This window comes from Ammodytes marinus (genome assembly GCF_949987685.1).
Source record: "Ammodytes marinus genome assembly, chromosome: 15".
In the NCBI taxonomy this organism is placed as follows: Eukaryota; Metazoa; Chordata; class Actinopteri; order Uranoscopiformes; family Ammodytidae; genus Ammodytes; species Ammodytes marinus.
In genome coordinates this window covers 5130763-5158525 of record NC_137219.1, presented here as the reverse complement: position 1 = coordinate 5158525, position 27763 = coordinate 5130763, and the positions used below count along the sequence as shown (strand labels likewise).

The following is a 27763-nucleotide window of genomic DNA, read 5'->3' as shown; positions in this document are numbered from 1 at the left end:
TCTCGCGCTCTCGGGGAGCGTTCAGGATTCGAAACGTTGCTCGGGATGTTAGTTTGTAGTCTTGTTGTAAATGTTTATAGATTTTATTATTTTAATATCGCTGAAAAAATTGCTGGTTTAAAATGAACCAATACTATTATGTGTTTAATTGTGTCGACTCCCAGTGGTAGCTTTTAAACCAATAACCGATTAATATGAGCAAAAACTCATCGGAAGCGTTAAAACTACAAAAGGTGAACCGGGGCTTTGTGGAAAACTTCTTCCGGTGTTAAAAGTCAACGCGTCCGAGAAGAAGCAAGGATCCGAGAAAATCAACCGATACCTGCTCAAAAAAACGATTAAAATCATGGTTAGTACGACGTTGCAATGTTTTTAGATTATATGTTTTTGTGCATGTATAAATACCATCGGAAGACAAAGCATTGTTTAGATGTATATGTCTTATTTTAGCATTAAAAAGGGTGTTTAGTAAATGGATGCTAACGTTAGCACTAATGTGGGGGACGTTTTGCAATGGAGCAGCTGCCATGAAGGAAGAGACAGACTCCAAAAAATAAATAACAGATGTACTGCTTACCAGCCCCTCGGCTATGTGTATATTTGTTAGATAGTTGCTTTCCCTAACGCCTGAAGTAATTGGCTAAAGCAGTTAATTTACACAAAGATTCATCTCAGAGCTCAGGTCTGAGTGTACTGCGTCATGATGAATCTCGATGCTGAGAAAAAGCAGATATTTTTATTCACTTAATGGCTATAGACGACTATCTTGTACATGCAAAAATAGCTACATGTTGACAGAAAGACACATAACAACCAGATACGAGTAGCCTTCCATATTGTTAACCATGTTTCCTGCCGATACATTAACATTTATAAACTCAAAACAAATAATAGCGTCCATTTTGTCAATAAATTACAAATGCCTCTCACATTAACATCACGCAGATCAGCATTATGCGGTATGGTCATGTTGCGACAATTAAGTGACACATTGAATGACCAGAAATAAAATTACATACCAAATAAAATAAATTCTATATGAGATGTAGTTCCTTTTTAATTTCACTGCACAAAATAAGTAAATTGTTCCATACCCAAAATAGTTGAAGATCTTCTTTACAATTGTATCTATTGTAAAATTGGTGTACATTCCGAGTGACATGAAAAAAGTATTTAAAAGTCAGTCTGATATTTGTTGACTGAATTATGGCTGTATATCAGCACCTGCTACCGATTATCAGATCGGTTTCAATCTCTAATTTTTTCAGCAGGACTTTGAAATGAATACTCAACCACAGTCTAACAACATGTGTCTGGTTCTTAAGTCCCACACAATCCTGCTGGTGCAGCCCACCAAGAGGCCCGAGGGAAGGACATACGCCGATTATGAGTCTGTCAATGAGTGTATGGAAGGTAAGATCATTGATCCTGCAGTATTTTAGCTGCTCATCCCTGTAATGCAACCTTAACAAAGGCATGTACTTTGTAATCCAAATGTTATGGCAGTTTTTCAATAATATATTTCAACATTTCCTTAAAAATTTCAATCCAGCTTCATTTCTTCCAACACAATTAAAGGTGCAGTGTGTAATATGACATCATCAAGAAAGTTCTACAAAGTTCTAGAATGCAACGCTCCCTGGGTAACCCCACCCCTTTCGAATAATAACAGAAGCTACAGTGGCCTTCAAGGACAAGAACAATTCTAAATTTTAAACAATGCACCTGATGACATTCCAACTATGACACTTTCAAGATGGCGGCACTAGGCCTTGGTCCAAAATATGCCGAAATATGGACATGTATGAGACCATTTCTAAGGGAAAAAATAATAATTAAAAAAAAAATTCTCAGCTATTATGCACTAAATTAAATGTACTTATGGATATTATAATTACTTTCTACAAAATCTGCTAGGAAATAAAACCCAAAATTCTACACACTGCAGGTTTAAACGAGTACAGTTTTACAAGGGAATCTAGAAATAACTTGAAAGTGCCATCCGTCCATTTTGCATTTTACGTCTGTACTTTTTGATTGATGATTGGGTTAACATGTTTTACATGGAGGAGTGTAATACACTGTACCCTCTGTCTCCTTTGCAGGTGTGTGTAAGATGTACGAGGAGCATCTAAAGAGAATGAACCCCAACAGTCCGTCGATAACGTACGACATCAGCCAGCTGTTTGACTTCATCGATGACCTGGCCGACCTCAGCTGTTTGGTGTAAGTTTGACAATATATATATATATATATATATATTGGACTGTCAAGAAGCAAATTTGAAAATACACTAATAAAACAATTTTTTTTCCCTGTTCATCAAAAGATGAACTCGTTTTAAAAAGTCACAAGCCACCCAAATATGTATTTACTAAGAAAATAACCCTCCAAGGACTTTTTTTTTGGCAGTTTTGTGAAAGACAATTAAAATGTGAACCCAAACATTTTCAGAAATGAAAAGAGTAGATGAAACTACTTATGCCTAAAGTCCCAGTGTATAAGAGCAACCACTCAGATTAAGTGCCCAAGAGAACTCTGCCTTGGTGCTTTTCTCTCTCCCAGTAACTCGACATGAAGAGGAGAGGAATAGAAAATGGTGTTTAATCCCTTACGATGATTGTCCAACTAAATGATGAATCTTGAGAGATTAAGCAAAAATGTGAAACCGTATCTGATTGTTTTTTTTCTTGCATCCTCAGGTATCGCACAGACACACAGACGTACCAGCCGTATAACAAGGATTGGATCAAAGAGAAGATCTACGTGCTGCTCCGCCGTCAGGCCCAGCAGGCAGCAAAGTGAAGCCTCTGACTGGGGGGCTAGGGGTGGGGGGTCACCTCAGGGTGAAGGGTGGGGGGGGGGGGTCAATATTATTTTTCCGATCTGTAACTTTTGCTCAAATGTTTTGATTGAGATGTTTCGACAAGTTTTTGACAGTTTTTAAAGTTCTCTTTTTTTTCTCACAGAGGGAAGGTGTATTTTGTATTTTAATGTTGGACTTATTAATAAAAACACACTTTCAATAAAAAGTTTCGGAATTGTATTTTTTCCTTTTATTGTTTAGATTTTTTAATTTTCAATCTAGTTTTTTTCTGTTTTTTTTTTCTTCATATTTTTATTTTCCTAGTCCTTTTCCTTTAGTCACCCTGTCTGCTGTCCATTTATTTTCATACTTATTTAAGTCCTCATTTTCTACCTTCTTTCCTCCCTCAGTTTTTTTTCATCCCCTCAGTTTGATGTTGACTTTATGTCTATAGTGACGTCATTGTTGTTTTCAGGAGTGCATAATGGTAAAATAAAATAATTAATCAAATTAAATGTGTCCTGTCCACAGTGGGTCTGTTATTTTGTTTCATCTTAATCTTATTTTCTTTTTTCAATATTTTACCTTTTTTTTAGAACCGTATAAACGTTGGCATTCAGGATGATAATTTGTTTGCAGTGGTCATTGAATTCCTCCTGTAAAAGGAGCAAATTGACGCTCCTCAAAATATTGATTTTGTAACAACTCTGCCCTGGCTAAGCATTTACAGTTTTCAGGACTCGAGGGCATAAAAAAGAATCGATACAATTTTCAACGGGGTGTCTGAGAGCCCCACGGTGAAGTAGCCTACATGGGGTACACTTGGCTGAAGCGTCTTGCCGCCTGGCAGAGCGCATGAGGCGGCAACTCTGAAGCCGGATCCTCGTCTCGGTTGTATTTTTCTCCACCTTTTGTGTTGTGATCGGCGCACTCTCCCCAGTCTGTTTCTCACACCCACCCCGGTGTGTGTGTACCCCCCTAACCCACCCCAACGCACACACACACCCCACCTCCATCCCACCCTACCCTACCCCATCCACCTCCTCCTTTTAGCATCTGAAAAGACCACTGAGTGAGAATCGATGGCGCAGAGGCCCGCTTGCTTGACAGGACAATAAACCACAAAGAAGCGGTGAGTTTTTTTCTCTCCTCCCGTTTTTTCAAATTGTGGAATTACTCTAATGGCACAACGATATGGGGATCGCTCGGGGCTGGCTGTGTATGGAAATGATATTGAAACACAAGGCATCTTTTGTTACCGCGATATGATTTACACCAGGCGTCACATTCAGCTGCCGTACGTGATTGTCCCACTCAAGAAAAATACAATTAAAAAGAAAATATCGCAATAAGCAGCGGGCTGCGCATCCTTGCCTCGTTTGGGACATTCAATTCATTTCACACGGAACACACATTCACCTTACGTAACCTATAAAAGCATCACCACTGGAGCCTTGGTGCTGTTATTGCAAAGGGAATATCGCATGCACTTAATATTGCCGCTGCAGGTTTAGATGAAGGCTCATTCGCGTGGATTTCATTGGGCGATGATGCGGTACCTTGGAGGGTGTTAATGCGGTTGTCGTGTTGTAAACACAAATATGTCAGCGGCGACTCTGGAGAGGGAGGTTTGTCTTGTTTTTTTATTTAAAGGACCTCCCCGGGAAATGATAGCGCGAGGAGGCAGTGCGTAATGTTATAATTAGCTCGAGCTTTGAGGAGACTGAGGACAAGTCCCATCCACAAGGCGCAGGGGGAGCCGTCTATTTACAGCTGAGGCGTTCACTGTCTCACGTCTGTGATAGCCACAACAATAGCTTCCATTTTACTCATCAGCCCCAGGCGTGATCAATAGCCTACTGTCAAAAAATAATAATATAGGCTATAGTCGAGTCTGGGCTGGCTATTGTGATGCTATTATTGGTAAAAGATGGATGCAGTCTCCAGATGTCTGCAAAATCACACCAGCTCTACCCACAGCCTATAAGGATAAACTGATTAATCATATAGGCTATTGATCTTATGTCTCCCCACTGTGATGAGAATGTGTTTTGGCTGGTGGTAACCTCATGTGACCTGTAACGTGGTATTGGTGGCAATGTGTGTGTGTGTGTGTGTGTGTGTGTGTGTGTGTGTGTGTGTGTGTGTGTGTGTGTGTGTGTGTGTGTGTGTGTGTGTGTGTGTGTGTGTGTGTGTGTGTGTGTGTGTGTGTGTGTGTGTGTGTGTGTGTGTGTGTGTGTGTGTCGTGCAGCTTCCAGCACTGTGAGCAGCGCAGCGATGCCCTGCCAGACGGAGGACCAGACCCCGTCTCGGTCTCCGTCCCACCGCCTGGGCCTTATGGCATCATCCCTAAAGCAGACACTGAAGCCTGGGAACGACTTCCCATGAGGCCACCACCACAACAACGTTTAACCACTCTGTATGGGGCCTCTAACATATGAAGTAGGTTCACATTGTGACCTAATATATTTATTTTATTTTATTTGACTATTTTACATATATTTGGGATCCCCATTAGTTATTGACATAATTACAACTATTTTCATGGGGTCCACACACATTTAAAAAAAGCAATTCATTCAACATTACATAAATACTTCCACATTGTCAATAAAACAAAGAGATAGCCTACATTATAAGTTTTACTGTTTCATTTACATTTTGTCCTAAAACTTCCAATGTAAAAATCATTCTGAGATGAATCTTTACTCATAATAACCAGTAGCTGTACCCACAATAATAGCAACAATGTGTATTTGCATTGGTTCCAAATCTGTTAAAATATTGTTCACACAGGCTAATTGCTTATGTCCTCTTCTTTTTCTTAGTTGACATGGAGGATGAAGATGGGACTTGTCTACTTGATGTTTTGTGGTGAGTGTGTCTGATTCCTAATTGGAATAAACAATAATTAAAACAAGTATGATCATAAGTAAACTGCACAGGGCCTCATTTAAGATTCAATTCAATCTAACGTTCTCCTAAACTTGTACTTTGTTGTGATAATCTAATTTATTTGCTGGCGCCTTTCTGAACACTCAAGGTCACCATACAGTAAAAACATCCAAAGCAACATTGATGTTTGTAAACCCTTGGTTTGCCCCAAATAATCACAAATATTCACTAAGATTTTAGAGATTTTCGTTGACATTTTCTGTTCGTCTTTGCAGTGACCCCCAAGCCCTGAACGACTTCCTTCATGGGACCAATGAGGTAACAAAAGAGTCTTAAATAGACAGAGAAAATCAATAGTGCAAATGATGAATTCGAGATGGGAATAATTCTTGGCACACGGGCGGGTGTGAGACGTGTGGAGGAGGGCTGGCAGTGTGAAAGAGAGGTGTAATGTAATATTGTGCCTGCGTTTCTCACCAGTCACCACCAACCTGAAATCCACTCATTTTGTCCCACCAGCTGCAGACTGAAGACCTGCTCATTAACTCCTCCTCTGGGGAGGCCTCTCTCTTCACAGACGCTCCGGTGAGTGTCTGGGTCCACAGCCAGCAGCAGCGCCACAACAACCAGCCTTTTCCCCAGGAGAATGACGTCATTGTCTCCTGCTGTGCCTTCCGTTAACTCCTGCTAATCAAACACTTTTCGCCTTTAAACATTTTTTTTTAGCTCTCCTTAATCCAATTGCCTGAGCACTCCCTTTATTTTTTTGTGAAGTTTCGATTGGTTTTAATTTTTCATACAATTTAGGGGTAACAATATATTAGAAAATCTGATCATCAACAAGACATAATCCAAAATTCCATAAAAGCTATAGTGCATAACTTTTCCATATAAATTAATGTCTGTTACATTCAAGCAATTGCCAAACAAATGACACAAAGTTGATTTTCCCCCCCTGAAACTTCCACAAAGTGACCAATAGATGTCTCAGTTGTTGATTCTCCTGCTAAGAAAAAAACCTGGACATATAACAGAAGGAATAAAATCCATGTGCGATCGCTGAAAGCTTACCTCATGTAGAAACCCAGACAGTGTTGTTGTAATTACTCAGAATTCCTCATTGGGGCGACAGAAGTTACGCACTATAGCTTTGGGGTATATACTGTATGAACAACTAAACATCCTCTGCATCTCCCCCATTGTTTTCTCCTCCAGAGCCCCGTCTCTCTGCTGGGAGATGGCAGGGATTCGCCAGACACGCCCCCTCCGGGCTGCGTGGACCTGTCCTTCCTGGAGGAGGCCCTGCTGTCATCACCAGAAGCTGGAGAAGAAAACTCCCAGGAGCTACGGGGTCCCGGGACACCTGCACAGGCCATTGTGTTTGAGGCAACCAAGAAGGGAGAAGTGGATGAAGAAGAGGGAGAAGAGGAGGGGTCCGGGATGGCTTGTGATATTCTCCAGCAGAGCTTACAGGAGGCTGAGATCACGGAGCAGACCATGGCTCTTGAAGCCGGTCTGGCCCAATCAGGAGACAGCTTGTCCCTGTACTCACCTACACCTCTCCTCTCTCCACCCACCCTGCCATTCAAGCATGTTACCTTGAGAGACACCCAGGCAGCAGTGGAGCCCCCTCAGCCCTCTCTACTAGCTGTGGGACCGGGCTGCCCTTCCTTAAAACCGGCCGCTCCACCTCAGCTGATGGGGCTCCTGCCTGGAAATGTGTTCCCTGCAGCTTCTCCGGAGACCTCCTTCTCCATAAGTCCCGCCCAGGCATCCAGTATGATCATCCACAAGGCTGTCCCAAGTGTAACCGGTCGTCCATTCTTCACCCAAACCTTGAGAACAAGTATGGCAGCCACTCCGGGCCTCGTCTTTCAACGTGCCCCTCTCCCCATCCAACCCAAGATGCCTATCAGCATCCAGCCCAGATTGGTTCAAATTAGCCCAAAGCTTTCGGGGCAGAAACACACTCAAGGACTTACCTTCGTTCCTGGTGGGACTGCATCGCCAAATATCTTACTCTCCCAACCTCCAAAGCCTTCAGCTCCACCGCAGCTGCAACATCAGACCACCCAACATCTCCACAAACAAGTCAGTCTGCAGCTAGTCAACCAGGGAGGCTCCTTTGTGCTCCAGCCTCAGGGACTCTTCCAAGGCCAAAACCAGTTCCTTCTTCCGGGCCAGTCCCCCCTCACCATCTCCCAGCAAGCCAGACCAATGTTGACCCCCACTCACCATCAAGGCTTGAGCCCATCCACTGGGCAGCTCCTAGACGGCTCTCAGATCTTAACCGTACCCCAAAGACAGCTGAACTTCGGCCCAGTCTTCACCACCCCTACAGGGCAGCTAGCGCTCCGCCAGGCCACTGTGCTTTCGGGACCTTTGCAGCTACAGTCGGCGCCCCCCACTGTCTTCCAGATGCCGGCTCAGCTGGCCGGAACCTACGCTCCAGGAGGGCAGGGGCAGCGGGCCACTTTGGTTCACCACAGTCCAGCTCTTGGAAACCACATTACCTTGATCAACAGTTCAGTGGGGCTTCCATCAGATCTCACTTCTATCTCGATTGTGAACGGGACCTCCATGGTTCAGGGGCTGCCGTTTGCTGCCCAGGCCGCTGCTCCTCAGACGGGGGAAGGACAGCTGAGTCTCCAGCAAGCCTCCGTGGTGCTGCTGCCTGAAAGAGCCATTCAAGAGGAGCGGACCAGCTCAGAGGAGACCTTCCACCCACTACGACAGGTGAGCTGACACCTACGTTATGTATCAAATCTTCTATCATGATGTATCTTAGTTTTAGTTTGGACTAGTTGCGATACTATTTGGCCTCCCATCAACATGAACATGGTGGATAGCTTTTAGTAAACAACCTCCAGGGTGGAGATATTTACAGGTGAAACGGAGGTTTGGGCCTCACCAAGCCGATGCACCCAACCCTGTAGAAACCCCAAAAAGTTATTAAATTCAGTTACAATTAGCTTTGATGTGTATATTCTCTCTTGCTTTAGTCCTATGGACACGTTCTCCAGCATATTTCGGTGCAGGCTGCCTCTGCAGGGCTGCAGTCCTCCTCTCCGCCTGTAGTCACCGTCCTGCAGCCTCCTGAACCTCTGCTAGCCCCCGATCCAGCTGTGGAGATCCCCAAACTACTGATGCCCCCAGCAGACATGACCCAAGTAGTGGAAGAGGTGACCCACTCCTTGAGTCCGAACGAGGCCTTTATGCAACATCTGCAACAGGTCAGAGCTCCAAAAAATTCCTGTAGAATTCTACTATTTCAGTATTGAAATATTTGTGCTGGTTTTAAGTTGGTGCGATGTGCTCTTCCTCACTGAGGATGTGTTACTAATGCTATTAGTAATATTGTTGTATATTGACTTTAAGTGGAATCATTTGATTCTTCTCTAAAAATATGTTTTAAGATCTCTCACAATCGTTCGTCTTCTGTCGTTGTCATTCACACCACAGCAAGCACTTAGTTCTCCAATCCCACCTGAATTGTTGGTGGGATCGCTGCCGGTGGTACCGATGGATTCGCTGGCCTCCCCGGTACCCAACGAGCTAGAGACCCACCCACAGTCCAATGCAGTATCTGGACCGGACCCCCACACTGGGACGTCCCACCAGTGTGTTGAGGCTTCTCCGCATCCCTCGGAACCAGAGGAACAGCCGCTGATTTGCTCTCCAACTCCCATTCAGGACTCGGAGAGACAAGATACGAGGAGTTTTTCCCCTCCAACAGGACCTCAGATTCCCCTCCCTGGACCTGAAAGTTCAACCCCTCAAATCACAGATGTCCAGCCTCACATCGAGCCCCAAACCCAGTACCAAGTCCCGCATCAGCTCCAGGCCTCACAGGATTTATTTGCCCAGAACGAGGTACAGAACCTGCATCCTGCTTTTATTCTGGTTTTATTCAAGAGGTTATTTATTTATGACTGTCTTTTTTATTAGTATGTATTTCTCTCTCTTATTTTCTGATTGGTGTAACCACTACTATTGTTATTTTGTAGTTTTGTGATTGGAGGCCACAATGTTATCATCGTGCTGCTAAATGAATCTGTCATCGAGTGAAAATAAAGTTAACTTATAGATCCAGTCATCTTTGCCCCAGGTCCAGGTGGAGTCATATGTCTCCGCGGGCGACCTATCAGTCCACAGCAGCCCCCCTCCCCCTCCTCTGCTCTGTGTCCCGGTGCCTCAGCAGTCGCCTGAACCCACGGCTGTGTCCGCTAGTCTCTCCACAGGAGGAGGCGACTCTGCTGTCCAACAGCACACACAAAACAGTGAGTTTCAATTAGTGAAATGACACGGAGCAAATCATTCTGCTCAACATGACCTAATTGCTCCACCCACCATCACTGTAATTATTGCTGTCATTGTCATCGTAACAATTATTTACTATACAATCACCATCGTGTCCCTTCTCAGAGCCAACAGCTGCCTTGGTCGTGGAGAGTGAAGCGTTCTCTCTCGATGTCCATCCACCCTCTCCTGCACCCCAGGGTGTCCAGGTTCACGGGCCCTCAGCTCCCACAGAGATGAGCCAGCAGACCGGCACCAAGGTGAATTTCCAACATTTTAAATATTGTATTATAAATCACAGACAACTAATAAAACCAGCACACCATATATTCACATTATTGTGACTGAAACCTGTACATCATTATTTTTAAGTATGACAATTCTCAAAAATTGCTCATGAATTTCTGTCAACACTTCATGATGAACTGACTATCAATTCCAGTTGTGATTGTATTTTATAACTCTAGTTTTGTAACAGAGACGTCAGGCTTTGAAATTATTATTTGTTAAATGAAACAACGTATTAATAATGACTTAAAAATCCCCCCGTGTCTACGTACTTTGATCCAAAATGTTCCGTGTCACCCAGCTGGCGTGTCCCGTGGAGCAGCAAAGAGAGAGACTCACACCAGCAATGCGCAGGCACAGGTAACAACGCTGCAACTCTCAATGATTTACTGTAATGTTGGATATAAACCGTGAAATTGGAAACATCACTGGAGCTTAGTGTTGCATCAACTCCTTTTACAGTCAGATTTTTGAAGTTCTGAACCAATGTCACGGACATGAAATAGTAGAACATCGGTTGAAATAGAAACATGAACATGAACCAAACGTTGCAGGAGTTTGCAAATAGTTTGCACTCATTCTAATCTTGACTTCAAAAATGTCCATTGTGTTCTTCAGGTTCCAGCAGCAGATTTGTTTGGACCACGCAGCGGTCCAGACGTCCGTCACCGGCCCAGCCTTCTCCTCTCTGAAGGGCGCTGTCACACGCCTGCTGCCATACCACACCTGCGCCGGGCCCCTGCCCACTCAGGATGACTTCAATTTAGGTCAGTGAACTCTGGCTGGTGACTTCTTCATAAACACTATTCATAAAAATCCATCCACTAAATGCACAATGAACCATACGCTGTTGTTATAAAGGTTTAGATGGTCTTGACTAAAATGCTAATCTACAGTTAAGGTGACTATGATATACTGTTTTTCTTCTCACAGTCGACCAGGAGTTTGACACTGTGTCCGGTTTCCTGCTGAAACGTACCAAGGACATGGTGAACAAATACAGGCAGCTACTGGTTAGAGAAGCCCAGGTGAGACACAACACAATGCATACTTACATTCTTTGTTATAAGTGAGTTAATTATAATTTATCATAAATTATGGGAGCACATTTCCAGCCCATGTATCAGTAAATAAGTAAAGCCTCATTCACTAATCTAACTGAACTGGCTGTCTTCTCAGTAGTGTTTTCAGCAAACTGATGAAGCCGCTTCTTTGTGTGTGTGTGTGCATGTGTGTTATGAACTGTTTTCCACAGCAGGAGAGTCCGTCAGCAGAGATGGTGATGCTGGAGCGTCTCTTCCTCCAGGCCGAGCGTTGCGCTTTAACCGAGGACAGACGCAAAGTCCGCAGAGACCCAGGTCAGTGTCACAACAGCGCCTATACAAATTATGTGTGTATGTGTAAGTTTAGATGCATGTTTATTTTCAATTATTTTTATTTTAACCAAGAGGCTGTTTTGAATCCCAGGACTGAGGCAGTTATGGATGGGAAAAATGTATTAAGTGACGCTGAATTTTTTTTCTTCTTCTGACAAACTAATTTAGCATCGCCTCAGAGCGCGGCACTTAACCTCCATATTTGCTCGGGAGCAGCTCCCAGGTGTGAATGTGTAATTAAGCTGTGTAAAGTCCTGCTGAGAAACGACTCCGCATGATGACAAGAAAATTACACGTTAGGGGCTAAGAGCAAATTAAAGGGGGCTGTTCTGTTCATTAAATAGTTGGAAAGACTTGAGCCTTTTGAAATGTGTTAAATGTCAGGCTTTAACTGCTGTTGGACTATGAGAGAATACGAATTAAAAAATTTGAGCTGACTATTTCATTAAACCTTTATTTATTTTATTTGCAGAAACAGTGCACATTGACACACGTTAGTGCAAATGTGATTTCAGGCCACAGACCTTGGAAAGATGTAGATACAGTAGTCCCGCTAATATAGTTAAAATATACAAAGATAAAAAAATAGGACCCAACTCAATTAGAAAAGTATAGTTAAACCTTAAAAATAACATTTAGATTTGGGCCTTTATCTGCCCAAAATTCCATTTTAGTATACATTTCAGTAGCCTCTGCATCGAATAAAACATTGTTCCACACTGTTTGACAACATTATGTAAAAACTCACTCACAAATGTTTTGTGTGACACTCTCCTCAGCCGGGCATATCTGTTTTTTTTCATATAAAAAAAAAAAAACACATTTATTGTAAGAAATATTCAATTGAGAGAAAGTTGTCCTCACACAAACTGTGGAATATTCATGGTGAGGCCAGAAGTTTTAGAGACAATATTTTTAAGTCCAGGGTAACTTAAACCAAGCTAAATAAAAACGTTCCCATTAAAACTGTCTGGTTGGTGATGATGACTGTTATCTCTTTACTCCAGAGTCATTCATGATGGCCTTGGCTACATCCTCGTCTTCCCCACGGGGCGCCCCCTCCTCCTCTCCACCGGCCTGGACCCGCCTGTCGGACCGCCCCCCGGGACTGAGGACGTACCGCTCCAGCTCCCGCGGGGCCCTCAGGCTCACCATCAAGCAGGAGTCAGGCTCCCGAAAGGTGGTTCACAACTCTGCCTGCGACCCAGCACTCAAGAGGGACCACACGGGGCAGCAGCTGACCAATGGCGGTGGTTCTGTCATTGAAGAAAGCCAGTCTCAGACATTAAACGGAGCAACCCAGCATCTACAGCACGACGAGGACTTCTCCAACGGGACAGAGGAAGTCTCGCATACGACACCGGATTTCAAAATAAAAGCCCTGAATCCTCCCCCTATGCTGGATCCACAGGAGACTGGTAGCTTGGAGTTGTTGCCTCCCAGGGATGTCAGCGCCCCAAAACTGAAATGCTACAGGTTGGATACGTCGCCTAGGTTCGAGCAGCGTTTCAGCCCACCGCCTGCCCCGATTCAAGAGGACAACATGCTCAGTGAACATCTACAGAGTGCCATAGACAGCATCCTGGAGCTCCAGCGCCTGCAGGGCCCATCCACAGCCCCAAACAGAGCCACGTCAGGCCCCACACTGGACCAGACCGTCACCAGCATCCTGGAGGGACACCTGTGAGGTATTATTTGCCTGCTGAGAGACAGCCTGATCTCTCGCTTGAGCTTTGCATACATTTCTCTCCGGCAGATCAGTCTAGACTTCCTCCTATCTCATTGGGATAAAGGACCGGGACAATCACAGCCCACGTTATGACCTTAGTGGAAGTCAGCCCCGATTGGTTCATGTAGTCGTCAATCTAGCTCACGAGCTTCGCATTTGTCGATTCATGTTGATGTCAATGGCTAAATGAACCAATCAGTGGCTGCCTTCCACTAACAGACAGGGCCGGTCTCCTCCCCACGGAGATGGGAGAAAATCCAGACCGACCTGCATGAGAGAAACGTATGTGAAGCTTGCTAGGTCAGACTGGTCTCACCAGGCTAAGGTAATCTGTCCTAGACGCCTAGACATGCATTCAAAGAACATCTTTTTGAGGGGGGCACGGTAAAGGAAGGGGTCCCTGACTTCTTCTCTGTTCCCAGAACTAAAAGAGATTTAGTATTTGGGTATCGGAGATCACTTTTTAAAGGAACTGATTGTTTGAAAGAGTGAAAATGGCACTATAAAGAGATGCATACCAGACAACAGCACTATCTATAGTCCCATAGATGTTAGATACTTCATTTTAATGTACGTTTGTGGAACAAAAAAAAATCTATTGAATAGGAGCCTATATTGTTTCAGTGGTAGTTAAGTCATTCAGAGGTTTACGACACTGGTGTAACCTTCATCAGCATATAGTATATAAGTAATAGTGTGGATAACGACAAACGTGGAGTAGACTGAGATTATTCAATAGTTTTTTATAAGATTTCTTTCTTTATTTCTTTTAAAAAAAAGAAGAAAAGTGAAGTTTCTTTTGCATAGTGCCAAGCTTCCAGGGTATTTATTTTGATAATCTGTGCCAATTGTGTTTTCAGATGAGTTGCATTTGTGAAAGGCAGTGACTGTCTGACGAGCTTGTGTGTGTGTGCGTGTTATTTATTTGGATTTGTTTGTGTGGATTTTAAGAGTGCGCACGCGTGTGTGATGAAACATACATAGAAACTCTTGCGGGCTCCATTATCTCGGCTTAACGAATGAAACTCCAAAGAATGTGTGACTTGCTACACCCTGAATACACCAGCAAATCTTCCCGCAAAAACTGTAGTCCATCCCTGTTGAAGCAGAAACAAAATTAGCAGTTGTGTTTTTTGTTGTTTTTTTTCAAAAATTTGGAGCCGACCCTTAATGTCATTCACACTGGAGTCTGACTGTGGGATATTTCAAGTTCTACTGACACAAGAATGGTTTCCCAAAACTGTATGTATTATCATGCAAGCAATAATGAGTTAGGGTTGCAGTGAGGAGGAGGGAGATATTGGCCCGTCATTGGATAAAAAAAGAAAATAAGATTGTGTTCCAAGAAAGAGATATGCTTATTTTGTCACCGAAGCCTGCGTAGTTTAGAAATAATGTTTAAAAACTATTTTTTTTTTAGGGGTCCCTAACGGCATAAATGATCATGCAAATGTCCATTTGGAGAAGAAGAAAAAAAACGCCAAAACCTGCAGTTAGTTTCAACACTGTACAGAACTTGAGCCTCTCTGCATCATCAAGACAGCCTTTGACCAAAAAAACTATTGGAATCATCCGCTTCACATTCTCACATTTTAGAATTATTTTTATTTATTTATTGTTTTTTTAAGCCCGTCGTATTAAACCGAATATTGATTTTCATGCAGCCATCGTGGAGCAATATCATTTTTACAACGTCTTATGTTAATGTGACAATCTTATCGGTCTGTGTGATGATGTGAGTTTCGTGAGAGTTAAAAGGTAATCTTATCTGTAGGCTTTCGGTTGTACGACTCTCGCTCATAAAACTTGTGCAAAATGTTCTTTTTGTAGGCCAATTTTACCTTGAAGGTCAAAATGTGAAAGCTGCAAAATGTCTTTTCATTTTTGTAACATAAACATTTTAAAATGTGTTTTTTGGAGAAGCTCTTAGGGGTCAAGGTTTGACCTGCGAATTGGAAACATTTAGAATATGCCTTATTGTTAATTCAGTGTACCTTTAAGGAAATGGAAATCTGCAAAGAAAAGAAAGTTAATGTGATGTTTAAGAAAAATACTGTACATCCGGTGCACTGAAATATGATAGTCCCTTCAAAAAAGAAAGAAAGAAAAAACTTCCTGAGATTTGGGGCTAAATCAAACAGGCCTTTTTATTTCTTTAATTGCATTTTGTTTTGTTTTATATGTAAAACTTTCTTTTGTTTGAATGAACAAAAGGAGTTAATATGCAGTAATGTAGTGTTGAAATCATCTGAAGTAGTATGGGTGGACACACTTGAGGATTCAAAAAGGACTAGTTAGATATTTTTGGAAATATATAGCTTAATTTGATACCAGAGACAGGACTCAAATGAATGGTGATGTTGCTCTATAAGAGCGTAATGCATAAATAAGTTGGCCATATCAACCCAATATGTTGATCATAGTACTTGTTTATGCTCTGTGGCTAAATACTAAAACAAACTAAGCTAACCAGCTACTGGCAGTACTCTAATGGACAGACATAAGAGTGGTATCAATCTTTGTCATAACCATCGACAAGAAATCTTAATATTTCCCAATTTGTCTCTTCCTTTAACAGAATTGGTCCCAAAATAAAGAAGCATTTCTGAGTTTGAAATCTTTAGGTGTGTTTCCACCCTCAGATGATTCACCTTAATGCAGTAAAGATGTCAGAGTGTTTTTCGCAACACAAGATTGCACTCCCCGTCACCGCTTACCTTCTCAAAAGAGGAATTCCACCAAAATTTTATTTTTAAGAAAGTATTTACTAATGTTTGCCCACCTCGTTTTTTTAATACTTTGAAGATGATGAAATGAAGGGAAATTAAATTTCATGTAAACTTTGGTGGAAACCCCTTTAACGAAGCCTCATGTGCCATTGTTATTGTGTCTGCAGTGTCAAACACTGACCATTAGAAATGTGCTTAGTTGTGTCAGCATTGGGCAACGGGATCACGTCTGCATGTTGAGCCATTTTGGTATTTATTTATTTGTAAATTTATATTTATTTATTTATTTCTGACTGAACTGTGAAACCAGGGGAGCTCATAACTCTACACTAATTCAACTTCAGATACAAAACATTTGACTGACAGATTGTTCTGATGCCAAAATCAAGAGGCCTTAATTCAGCAAAACTAGATTGTAAAAAAAAAAAAAAGAAAGAAAGTCATTCTTGACAAAATCCAACTGAAGACTCCTTCGACCTGAAAGTCACGAGTGATTCATATATGATGAAATGTTAAGAACTGCTTTTTGTACTCATTTTTACAGACTATTTATTAAACTGTGATTTTGTAAGAAATAAAAAAAAATTAAAACAGTGAATGTTGTCATGCGCGTGTGTGTGTGTGTGTGTGAAGATTTGTGTTCACCAACAGAATAAGTCAAAAGATTAATACAAACATTACTTTTATTTTTTGTATCATTCACAATTTAGGAAAAACAAAACAGCTCCAAGGCTTACATCTAGCAATAAAGACAAAGCAGCTGTGTTGTAAATAAATTCATCACACTTAAAAAGATACATCTGCCTTGCAAAGGTGGAGGAGTCAGGGGGCGGAGTTACTATTAAGCTTATTTTTGTTTCATAATCACATTAGAGTTGGCACCTTTTTTCTTCTTGACTGTAGTTTGGATTCTGGAAATCGACGTCGTAGTGTAACGAGTTAGCGGTAACGAGCTTGTGTCATGATTGTGGGCCAAGTCTCCGGTCAGGTTTGGGGATTAAGAGGCACATTAAAACATGAGCCATTGAAGTGTCCCAACCGTCGGGAGAATATAGCAGCAGGACACAAACAAAATGTATATATATATATTTATATGAGCAACTGAAAGAGCCAACTTTACTGTGGATAGCAGTCGTCTCCCCCCGCAAAAATACAATTTCTGAGATCTGACACATACAGGCCCAAAGGCATCTTCAAAACAAGCACCTCTTTTCATAAAAGGGTTGAAATTTGATAAAGATGTCACCTTTGGAAATTCATCTTTCATCTATTGACTTAAAACAGACAATAGACTGGAAACAAATAGGAGGTGGAGCGCCAAATAATTTAAGGTCATATTAAAATGTTCCTCTCTCTACAAAGCAAGTCCTTTTATTCTCAAGACTATTATTAGTTGAGTGAAACGTCGTCCGAGGGTCCATCGCCGATCGAGTGTATTCGCTCACACACTTCCTCATCGCGGGCCTCGTAACGCCCGGAGTGGTAACTTAACAGCTGCCACATGGCCGGTAACATTTCAGTCTTAGTTGATAAGATACATTTATTTATTTATTCGCTTAGTAAAATAGCTATTTGGCTTGGAAAATTAACAAGAGTGGCATTGGAAGTTTCAAATCCAAACCGTTTAGTGTCGTTTAGTGGTCGGTTGCTACGTCCGGTCCTTTTGCTTAGCGTAGGCCGACAGTCAGTTGAGTTGGATGGGCAGGTCCGCTCCGTACTTGCGGAGGAACTTGCTGTGGTTGTGGTTGACGGACCAGAGCGGAGGGAGGTGTCTGGGCTGCATGGCGGTGAGGAAGTGCTGCCTCCAGCGGCACTCCAGCTCCATCAGACCCTTCAGGCCCAGCTCTGCATGGGCCGTCACCACCTTCTGACCATGGGGCACGTACGACTCGTTAAAAATCCTAAAATGAATAAATAGGAAGATAGAGGAGTGGTGAGAAGACGAGCAAAGTCTATCAGTCTATGTATGCATGTAAACATCTTAGCTAGCAACGTGCCCATGTAGAGAGCCTAGGGTGTGTATTAACAGTGGATTTCTTTTTTTAAGCACACACACACACACACACACACACACACACGAACGAACGTGAGGAGATATTCACAGATTCTTACTAAAAGTGATACAAGAAGCGTGCTCCAGAACCCCTGACTCCACCTTTAAGCTCTGGGCTATTAATAATATATATATATATTTTTTTAAATTTAAGCCAATAATTAAATATCCATCATTATATACTTTAATTTGCTGTGAGTTCATTGTGGCTTATTCCTTCTGACTTCTAATATTCAGTCGCACCAACACCTCCTGCTCTGGTACATGCAGTGCAAAAAGCTCCTCCTTATTCCCCCATGAATATTTTCCGCATCTCCATCTCTTATCAAATCAAAATGACCTTAATTTATACATTTTAAAACAGCAGTTAACAGCTCACCTGGTCTCCAAGCTGGCGGCCTGCTGCAGAGCATCTCCCGTCAGCTCCTGTGTCTCGTCAGTATTGAGGAAACTCTTGATCAGGTCTTGCAGTTCTTTTCGCCGCGGTTCGGGCAGTGCGTCTCCGGCGGTGAGCAGAGCCCGGGCAGCTGAGCGGACCTTCCGTCTGTCCGAGTCCTCCAGCAGGCGGACGCCCTCCTCACAGCCCTGGGGAGCAGTGAACTCCTCGGCCAGGGTCTGCTTCAAGAAGCCGTCGTGAACGTTGGAGGCGGCGTGGCAGCTGGTGCACAGCAGCAGGATGTCGTGGGAGTTGTGGTCCTTCATCTCCGTGGGGAAATGGCGCCGGTACTCGTGTGGCACAATGTTTTTCCTGAGGGAGCAAAAGGGAGAATATGAGTTAAGTCAGATCTGGCAGGTAATTAAGTGTCACTACATGACACATTAAAGGGGTTTTATAGTTCTGTCTGAAAGTGAAATATGCTGTTGTACCGCCTATCAAGCCTTTCAACTTTTAATTGAGACTGTGATATAATTTAATGATCTTTTTTTTTTAAACACTTGGGTTCAAACTTCTGACGATCTGCCATCTAATCCATACCAGCACTTAATACACGTGTGCAATAGGGCAACATGCAGTCCAATTAGCACTTTGAAATGGGGGATTTTCTGCAATAACATTAGCACTTTAATACCTTAGCAGTTATGCACTTTACAGTAAATTCTTATGGTCCACGAAATTCTCTTGTCAGACCCTCAGTTTCAGAAGCATTAAAATGTCAAACCTGATGTAGGAATCGGCTTTGCCACAGACCACACACAGATTCTCCTTAGCAGTGAGGTAATAGTCCTGTTGGGAGTCGGGACGTCCCGACGGCTCAAACAGCAGCCTCACTACGAAGGGCTCTTCACTCTGCAGCACTGGGTCCAATACAGAGACAAAGTAAATGATATGTTCAGATATGAAAATGCATAGAAAAAGAGAAAAATATCACTAGTTATTAACCAAAGTGGAGAGTAACAACCTGTATTCATAATGTGTGTCCAAACAGCTTTCCTTTTTTAGTTCATATGATGCATTTTTTAAATAATATCAAATACACAGCTTGGCTTGAAGCATGCATAGTTTAACATGCAGCAGATAAGACCATGTGAACATCTGAGAAAGACGGTTTAAAGATGCTGGTAAAAGGTGTGAATTTTAAAAGTTATTGAATGAGGAATACATATATAAAAAGAAAAGTTACATGCTGTAGCTCTAAGGTGTATCTCTGACATGGTGTTTTAGTGTTTACACATTGGAGTTATGGAGTGTACCTCCTATTCCTTTATCTAGGTACCATTTGGCTTTCTTCTTATCGCAGGTACACAGAGGCTGGCCGTCGGGAGCGTGGAGGAAGCAGTTATCATAGAGGGGAGACTTTCTGTAACACACAGAGAGGAACTTAAAAGATGGTTTTGGATTTGCATCTAGGCCCCAAATCATGTGTTGAAGGGTTCAGACTTTTTATATAAGCTTTTAACTGTTTTAAAGATAACTTTGCGTTCAATAGATTTTATTTTCTTATTTTAAACATGCTGACAGTGAATATAAAAAAAATGGCATGAGTCCACATCATCATAAAAAAAAAAAAAAAAAAAAAAAAAAAAAAACTTAACCGAAGGTGTCCATCAAATGTTTAAATAAAACTTTTAAAATGTATAAAAACAATAAAAAGTGCACAATGGGGCCTTGAACATCCTTCCTGTAAACATGGGACAGTGAATTGAAAAATAGCCTTTGTGTTCACATCATCACATTCACCTTGAGCCATTCCAAACAACCCAGGCACCAAACATTCGGACGGTCGGTACAGATCATGGATCAACTTTGATCTGTTGCACCACTTTTTGACAGCTAAGAGCTTATCCTTTACCTGGCAGAATAGCCCACACCCAGTGGCTTCCTCTTGTTCTTTCGAGGGTCTGGGACTTGTTGATCTCCAGGCTCGGGGCTTTCATAGCTGGGCGTTTTCCTGCTCCTGCGCCTCCTCTCTCCGTCAGCGGCCTTGTCCTCTCCGTCTCCTCGGCCCCTGAAGGGAACGTCCACCAGGCCCTGGCAACGGGTCGCTAGGTCAGAGTAAGAGAAGCCTCCGCTGGAAGGGACGGGACCGGCTTCAGAACCGGACCCGAGGAGATGGAGGAACAGAGCGATGGAGACCTGGGCGTCTCTGGCAGCGTAAGTCATCTGGTGTAAAGACATTACAAACGGTAAGAGGAAAACAGGGAGATGTGCCGGTGGTGGAGCAGATGCCTCCAGAATATCACTCCAGGATAGGGTGAATAAAAATATTTAAAAACTTTTAAAATGCTACACAACTTGTACAATTGTACATGCTTTGTTAAAAAATAAATGGACTCATTGTAAAAAACTACAACTTGTGTGAATTGTAAATCTCTTGTCTAACAAACAATAAAAAAAAATACATGTCAATGTTGCCGCAGCCCAAACCAGAACTCCCATTTTAAATTCCAAATGATCCAGAATCTGAAAGGGGATTTGTTTAAGATGCAATACAATGAATAACCACCTGCTCCAGTGTGAGTTGATCTGCCTCCCAGTCACTGCAGCGAAGCTCCAGAGATTTATCTAGAGAAACATTCAACAGATCGGCCGCCAGAGACTTCAGACTCAGGCCATTGTTCACTTTGGTTTGCCTGGGAAAATGGAGACAGAATTTAAGGGGATCAAAATGTTAGAGGTTGTTGGTGTTTAGTGTGTTAATAATAGTAGCCAGCTTTATTATAATGTGTAATACAATGTGTCTATTATAAACGGACAAGAGTATAAAAACAATTTTGCGTTCAAACTGTACCTTTGTCTTAAGGCCAGGTAGCGCAGGTCAACCGTACACGTAATGGACAGACCGTAGTCACGTGTCAACTTCTTGCCGTCTTCGTAGCAACCAACGCCGACTTTCAGAACGTGTGGGTCTCTGAGGACTTCCATTAAGCTGAGAGGGAACGGCTGCTGTCCGCTACGAAACGTCAGCAGCCGCACCAGCACACACAGACCGGAGTATGTGGCCATCTGCAACAGGGACACCGCGGAGGATCGGCCTTTAGCGGAAACCTGCAATGGGATATGGGAGCAGGGTTAGACAAAACCCCAAACAATGTGGAGGATGTTTAAAAGGAAAATTCCACCCTTCTGATCATCTTACACTATTATGGATCATAGAAATAGATAAGGAGTAAGGAGAAAAGGATCAAAATAAAGAATGTGGAGTATTTTTGCTGAAATGATTAATGGATTGTCAAAAATAGTTGGTAACCATTATAAATCATTATTGACTGATCATTAACTTCAACTTTCTAGTTGTTGAAGCATTAAAAACCTCATGATCAATGATTAGGGTGATTTTATTGTGTCTGTAGAAAGCCCGTTTCCTACTTGATTAACCAAATTATACTAAACTAAAATAAATCCCTGCTGCATCATTCAGGGTGGATTTTTCCCCTTCATAGGTAAAACCATGCAAAAGGTATTTCTTACGCCTTCGGTCTTTACCCATTCACAGTCGAGCCCCAGCACGGGGCAGACTGACAGCTCCTTTTGCATGAGAGGCCACAGCTGCAGCCATTCCTCTTCAGAGCTCACCATCACTGGTTTCACCCCCAGAAGCTTTTCAAACGACGGTATCTGTACGGGAGTCGGCAGCGGGGGCGTCTGACATTCCACGGCCTTAAATTCTTTCTCTAGAAGAGCTGGTGGTGTTTTTGGTTCGGTATACTGAAGTTCCACCACTGAAATCGCCTTTTCCACAGCACATATGGGTTCCACAGAATCCGCCACCTTCTGGTTGGAAGGCAGCCTCTTCCGTTTTGTTCGGTAAACTCGCCATATGAGGAGCCCTCCTAAGGTCGCTCCTAATACCGTGGTTATGACAGCGGTTAAAGGTCCTCGATGAGACATGTTGACGTGTTGTGTTGATCTTTGACAAGCTGAAAAGTGCAAACCTAGAGCCAAACACACACACACAAAAAAGGTAAGTTTGCCATCTTACATTGGAACAATATTTAGCAACCTTTCTTAACTTTTGATGAGGGAATGGAAGCACACAACATGACAATGTAAACAATTGTTTCATTTCAAAAATAGGTAGGTGATGTTTTACCTTTCCTGTGTCAGTGGTATTCCATGTAAACCTGGTTTGGTTTCTGTGATCTGGACCGGCACTGCATCTCTCTGGAACAAAAATTGGTTAATATTGCGCTAATTCAATCCAGAGTGCTTGTATAGAAATTATACACTTGTTATCATATAATCATCATCTTAAAGTTGTCATGCAAGATACTCATATCGTTTTTATCTATTGCAAGCAGTGCGTTGAGCTCTCAGGGCCACCATACTTCACAGAATGGGTCACAAACTTTAAAGGGGGGTAGAATTTACCACAGCACCGACCATAGGTCATGTTAGCTATCCGGTTGGCATAGCCAGCTAATAGTCGTCACCACAAGTTGCATGATGTTAAACCAAAGCAAAACGATTGACAGCAGAACTTGTTTACCTACTAACACTTAGGGTTAATACGAGGAAGTTTAAAGGGCCATAAGAGTGAATACACTGAGCACAAGCTGCCACTGCATCGTTGGATTTAACGTCAAGCTATCAAATAGCAGTTAGCGTAAGCAGCAGAACTTCTACTAACATTGACTGGTTCCTGCGTCATAAACATAACCGCGTTACATTTTAGTTTACCCTCATTAGGTAGAAAGGTCTCAAAAGGCAAACATTGGTTTCTGTCACTATTCTGGTTAACTCAATAACACAAAGTTAAAGCAGCCATAAGCCTGGTTAGCCACTACAGCTAGCTCTCTGCGTCCTCGCGCTGGCAGTTGGACACATTACGTCATTGCAGCAGCGCAGTGCTTTCTGTAACTTAATACGTTATGTTTTGACTCTTACCTTTTAGGCTTTTCGCCAACACACGGGCACTTTCTCACACATGTACGACCGATTTTCTTTGCCAAACTGGTACACGTCTTCCGGGCTATATTTATAAGGACGCTGCTGCTGGTGCACCGGGGCGCCGCTCTGCAGACAGCGCCCCCTGTGGGAAAGAGGAACAACCTACAACACAAATCACTTTACTATGGAGGACGCAACTGACATCTTTTAAAACTAATAAATGACTCAATACATTATTATTATGCTATTAAATGCAACAATATACCACCACCAAAAATACTACAAATGTCCTTAAAAAGTTCATAGTTTTCATGCAGTATGCATACATTTGGGACATAGGCCCTACTATTTGGTCATAAGATTGTGCCTTGGACTTTGACTCTCTTGCTTACAGGTCACATTGCTGGTTGATCTTTGGGGGTTAGTGGGTCAGAACAGCCATAAAGCATGCTGGTTTGCATACTGCTGTAGTAGGGTTTCCAGGTATTTTAAGCATACTGCATTTTAAATTATGTTTTTAAATATGTCATTTATGGTCCATATTCTGCATACAAACAAGAGACTGTCTAGGATTTTTAAGTGTTTAGAATTTAATTTGCTTGGAAATGGTTGAGTACGCTATGTATATACATCCTATATGCTTTGGTGATGTTTATTGATTAAGGGCGAAGTGTCAGTGATGAAAAGGAAATTAAATTAGAAAATGATCCATTGTTGTACAACCATCATGGACCCTGCTGTTCATACTTTATTTTAAGGTTCATGATTTTTTTTTTAGGGTAACTTGACTGAATGTATTCTCTATTAACATTTAGTCTTTGAAATGCAATAAATCCTGAAATAATACCATTAAGCGTCCAAGGAGAGATCTTCATGTTGCTTTTTGTCAGACAAAATCCAAAGATATTCCATTATACAATAGTTTGAAGCAACAACAAAAACACAGTATTCTCACTAAATAGGCCAAGTAAAATCTAGTTTTTTTAAGAATAAAACAAAAAAAGTAAATTCATTGACTAATCGTTTCAGTTCCAGCTTGAACCCCGAAGAAAATGATCTGTCCTTTTCATTATCAACATTTATAGATTTCACTATAAGACATTCAAAATATGACAATACTCACTCAAGAACACAGACCACTTTTTCCTCTACCACCATCAATTTATTCAATCTTTTAGCTTCAATAATTCTCAGAAGAAGTGGAATAAAGTAATGAAATAATTACAAAATGGAAAAATAGATCAGATAATAGATCATATTCACAGGCTTGATTAAAAAAAAACAATAAAAAGATGACAGAGAGAAATCAGACAGTAAGAGAATAAACCGTTTTGTCTCCCTGTAATTTTGTAGTTTTATAACGGAGGTCAGCGCGGATTAGCATGTAGCTTCTCAGCTACTGCAGAACCACAACTGACTAAACTATGTTGATCACGGTCACCTGTGAGGTCAAATCTTCTACTTTAGTGCTTGTGCAAAATTAATTAAGAGGTGGAGAAACAGGAGAAGACACGTCCTACTGCGTTAAATAAAAAAACAAGATGGTTACCACACAAAAAAGAATGACAATGAAGACAGAAGCAGTAAGATGTTAAGTACTGATGAGTACTAAACTATTAGAAACTGAGCACAGGTAAGAGAGGCAACCAGTCCGGCACCGCCACCATTGCTAGGTCCACATTGATTGTTGCTGCAATGAAACCCTATTTACAGTGAGATGCTTAACATCCAATCACGGGATGCAACAGACGGAAATTAAGAGATTTCTCTTCCAAAATAAAGCAAACCAAAAAAATAATAATAATACACAAAAGTAAAGCAGCTGTCCCTTCACAAAATCTCTTTACATCACATTAAAAATTAGCACTGCTGTGAGCTGTGTGTGTACAGTATAGATTCTTTATAGATATATATAATTTTATGTATAATATATACGGTCATTTGTTGTATACACAAACGTGAACTTGTCTCATTGTAGCTAGCCTGTGCCTTTGGCACGATTACTTACAACTCTTCTGTTAGATTTCCAAAGCTATTTAAAATATACTTAATGCATAAAAATAAAGATTTTGGCATTGTCTCACTCTATTCTTCTGATTGGGAAGTTATTAATGAGAACGTTCTCTCAGTGCTGCAGTTCCTCAGGCCTCGTCCTGTCAACAGGGGGGCCGACAGGGGGACGGGGGAGCACCCCTGGGTGTTTGGTGGGGAGCTGACGGGGGCTGGGTGGGTGTGGCTGGGCACAGATAGTCCACAGGGTGTTTATGACGACCTCGCGCTGCACAGCACAAACAAAACGATACAGACAATGCTAATGAAATGCCTGGGGAGCTGCGTCCTTGTTAACAGCAGCATGTTTTTTTTTCTTCCCCTCGCTGCTGTGCGTGAGTTCTGCTCCCCACTGATTCACCCGATGCTCTCCTCGATCTCACAGATCCTTCCAGCCCTGCTGAGCTAGTGAAGAGAGAGACATTCTACTCTCTTCTTTAGTCAATCACCCATCTGTTCACCTCAACTAAAAACAGCCTCCTCATAGTCCAGTCAAACACAGTCTTCAGAGCTGGATCTCGAAGGTCTTGTGCAGCTCAGTGGAGAAGGGGTTTGTGGGGGAGGGTGTGGTGTGTGAGCGTCCACGGCCCTCCAACGCTGCCCACTGGGCCTCGAAGGCATCTTCTCCCGGTTGGGGCAGCTGGGTGGCGGGGGAGGGTGGGGCAAGTTGGGCCGCAGCAGCCCAGTTCTCTGACCCGTTAAAGGTTGCGTTACCATTCGACGGCTGGAGGGGCGCTTGGTGCACTGTAGTGGACTGTGGGGGCTTGATGAACATCGGGCTGATGTGGCTGACGGCCGCCTGGGCTTCGTACTGCTGTGTAGGAAGCTGGAAAGACTGTGGTTGCGTTGCGGAGCCGAATACATTAGCCACCATCTGTGAGGGAGTGATGCCCACCACAGGCACGCTGTGCTGGGGGAACGGCAGTCCGTTGGGCATGGGGTAGGAGGATGGAGCCTGGGTGTGGAAGGCCGGCTGGCGAGGGGGCAGCATGGGCACCGCGGAGGGGGGCAGAGGGGACATGAAGGCCACCGGGGCAACGGAGGGGACAGCTGCTATGGGCATGGGGACAGGGGCGATGTACGGCTGGGTGGGGGGCATGGGAGAGGCCATGATTGGGTTAGGTGGTGGTGGGCCTCTGACAGACTTGGTGACTTCCTCTAACCAGCGGTCTGCTTCTGACGGGGTGCGTCTGTGAGAGGAGATGACGGGGGAGGAGGAGGGGGGGACCACGATCACCGGGGTAGGGGACGACCAGTTACTTCCTGTTGGTAGAAAGTGCACAGAGAGGCAAAAATGTAATGAGTGAATAAATATAAAGTATGCATTTAATTGGGAGATTAGAGGAAAAAGTAAATCAGTGACAGTTCACAGCTATGGTTTAAAATAATATTGTCTGACATTTTGGGAAATAAGCATATTGGTTTCCTGGCAGAGGTAAATGAGGAGACTGATATCTTTCTCACATCTGCTCTTTAAATACAGTTTGAGGCATTAACAGCCGGTAAGCTTGGACTAAAATAAAGACTGTTCTATTCATAGGGTAACCAAATCTGTATACAAGCACATTTAAAGTTCACTCATCAAAACATTATCTAATATATATATATATCTAATTTGATACATAAACCGAGGAGTAAAAACAACAATTCCCCCATTTAACAGAGGGTTGGAAATATGTGGATTGTGTTGGCTTTGGACCAAACTGTATCATCATATCCAACTCTCCGCCAGAAAACCTATAAATATTTTATTATGAAACGTCAAGCTATAACTGAAAGAAAGTCTGACTGCAGCTCAATAATAAGAACTTACTGACATCCAGGTATTGTGAGAGAGAGGACCTTCAAAAACTCAAAGGTACATTGTAACGTTCCAACGATTTCAACAGTATATTCTGAGAGCATCCCATGATATCCAAGCTTAATTTCTCCTCCTTTTACCCTCTCTTCAGAGCTCCTTACCTGGCTGTGCGGAGGCGGGGGCCCCTGCTGGGGTCTTAGCCCAGGGGTTAGTGTCTCGTGCGGGCAGAGCGGGGGGCAGAACTGGGGGGTTAACAGGAGCAGGAGCAGCAATGGCAGCAACAACAGCAATTGGGAAAGCAGGAGCTGTGCCGTTCACTACAGCAGATAAGAGACAGGAGCTAGTACAAGCAAGACTGTAACGTGGACCGGCCTTTTGTTAAGACATGCTCAATGTTACCGTGCGGTTA

General features: G+C 42.7%; 4 protein-coding genes across 10 annotated transcripts in view; 2 read left to right on the top strand and 2 right to left on the bottom strand.

The window, feature by feature from the left end:
- Window positions 1-270: 270 nt before the first annotated feature.
- Window positions 271-2854, top strand: LOC307261799 (enhancer of rudimentary homolog). 3 transcript variants are annotated; one of them, XM_080042424.1, is made up of 4 exons: window positions 271-349; window positions 1326-1413; window positions 2106-2226; window positions 2703-2854. In XM_080042424.1, the coding sequence occupies exons 1-4, from the start codon at window positions 347-349 to the stop codon at window positions 2803-2805; spliced, it is 315 nt and encodes a 104-aa protein (XP_079898550.1). In that variant the 5' UTR covers window positions 271-346; the 3' UTR covers window positions 2806-2854. The 3 variants fall into 3 exon arrangements, with proteins under 3 accessions (XP_079898550.1, XP_079898548.1, XP_079898549.1); XM_080042422.1 differs by having other exon boundaries at window positions 274-349; window positions 1269-1413; XM_080042423.1 differs by having other exon boundaries at window positions 278-349; window positions 1272-1413.
- A 2785-nt stretch (window positions 2855-5639) lies between these two features.
- Window positions 5640-13351, top strand: LOC307261627 (BRD4-interacting chromatin-remodeling complex-associated protein; the record flags this gene model as incomplete). The annotated part of the gene is made up of 13 exons (XM_080042210.1): window positions 5640-5680; window positions 5977-6019; window positions 6221-6286; window positions 6917-8437; window positions 8704-8934; window positions 9164-9574; window positions 9810-9981; window positions 10127-10260; window positions 10590-10648; window positions 10907-11055; window positions 11222-11316; window positions 11544-11646; window positions 12672-13351. The coding sequence occupies 13 exons, from the start codon at window positions 5640-5642 to the stop codon at window positions 13349-13351; spliced, it is 3705 nt and encodes a 1234-aa protein (XP_079898336.1).
- Window positions 13352-16852: 3501 nt separating this feature from the next.
- Window positions 16853-23616, bottom strand: exd2 (exonuclease 3'-5' domain containing 2). Of its 3 annotated transcripts, none has more exons than XM_080042550.1 (10): window positions 23502-23616; window positions 22708-22778; window positions 22086-22549; window positions 21406-21662; window positions 21121-21247; window positions 20467-20777; window positions 19868-19974; window positions 19336-19471; window positions 18555-18923; window positions 16853-18023 (listed from the first exon to the last, which is right to left on the bottom strand). In XM_080042550.1, the coding sequence occupies exons 3-10, from the start codon at window positions 22503-22505 to the stop codon at window positions 17807-17809; spliced, it is 1944 nt and encodes a 647-aa protein (XP_079898676.1). In that variant the 5' UTR covers window positions 22506-22549; window positions 22708-22778; window positions 23502-23616; the 3' UTR covers window positions 16853-17806. The 3 variants fall into 3 exon arrangements, with proteins under 3 accessions (XP_079898676.1, XP_079898678.1, XP_079898677.1); XM_080042552.1 differs by having other exon boundaries at window positions 22101-22549; XM_080042551.1 differs by lacking the exon at window positions 23502-23616 and adding an exon at window positions 23295-23390.
- Window positions 23617-24661: 1045 nt separating this feature from the next.
- The window catches only part of numb (NUMB endocytic adaptor protein), a 46660-nt gene continuing 43558 nt past the window's right edge, over window positions 24662-27763 (bottom strand). For 2 of the 3 annotated variants that reach the window (XM_080042968.1, XM_080042969.1), the window contains 2 exons: window positions 27516-27671; window positions 24662-26816 (listed from right to left, as the gene is read on the bottom strand). In XM_080042968.1, coding sequence (XP_079899094.1) covers window positions 26059-26816; window positions 27516-27671 — 914 coding nt within the window. In that variant the 3' untranslated portion in view covers window positions 24662-26058. The remainder of the gene's footprint in view (window positions 26817-27515; window positions 27672-27763) is intronic. The other variant, XM_080042970.1, reaches the window with a different exon arrangement.

Excerpts from the sequence above, each read along its gene's own strand:
- LOC307261799 (XM_080042422.1), top strand. Across the intron at positions 1,414-2,105 it reads TGTCAATGAGTGTATGGAAG|GTGTGTGTAAGATGTACGAG; the intron begins GTAAGATCATTG and ends TCTCCTTTGCAG. Across the intron at positions 2,227-2,702 it reads GCCGACCTCAGCTGTTTGGT|GTATCGCACAGACACACAGA; the intron begins GTAAGTTTGACA and ends TTGCATCCTCAG.
- exd2 (XM_080042550.1), bottom strand. The coding sequence starts at position 22,505 with ATGTCTCATCGAGGACCTTTAACCGCTGTCATAACCACGGTATTAGGA. Across the intron at positions 19,975-20,466 it reads GGTGTGGGCTATTCTGCCAG|AAAGTCTCCCCTCTATGATA; the intron begins GTAAAGGATAAG and ends TGTGTGTTACAG. Across the intron at positions 19,472-19,867 it reads CCTAGATAAAGGAATAGGAG|TGCTGCAGAGTGAAGAGCCC; the intron begins GTACACTCCATA and ends TATTGGACCCAG.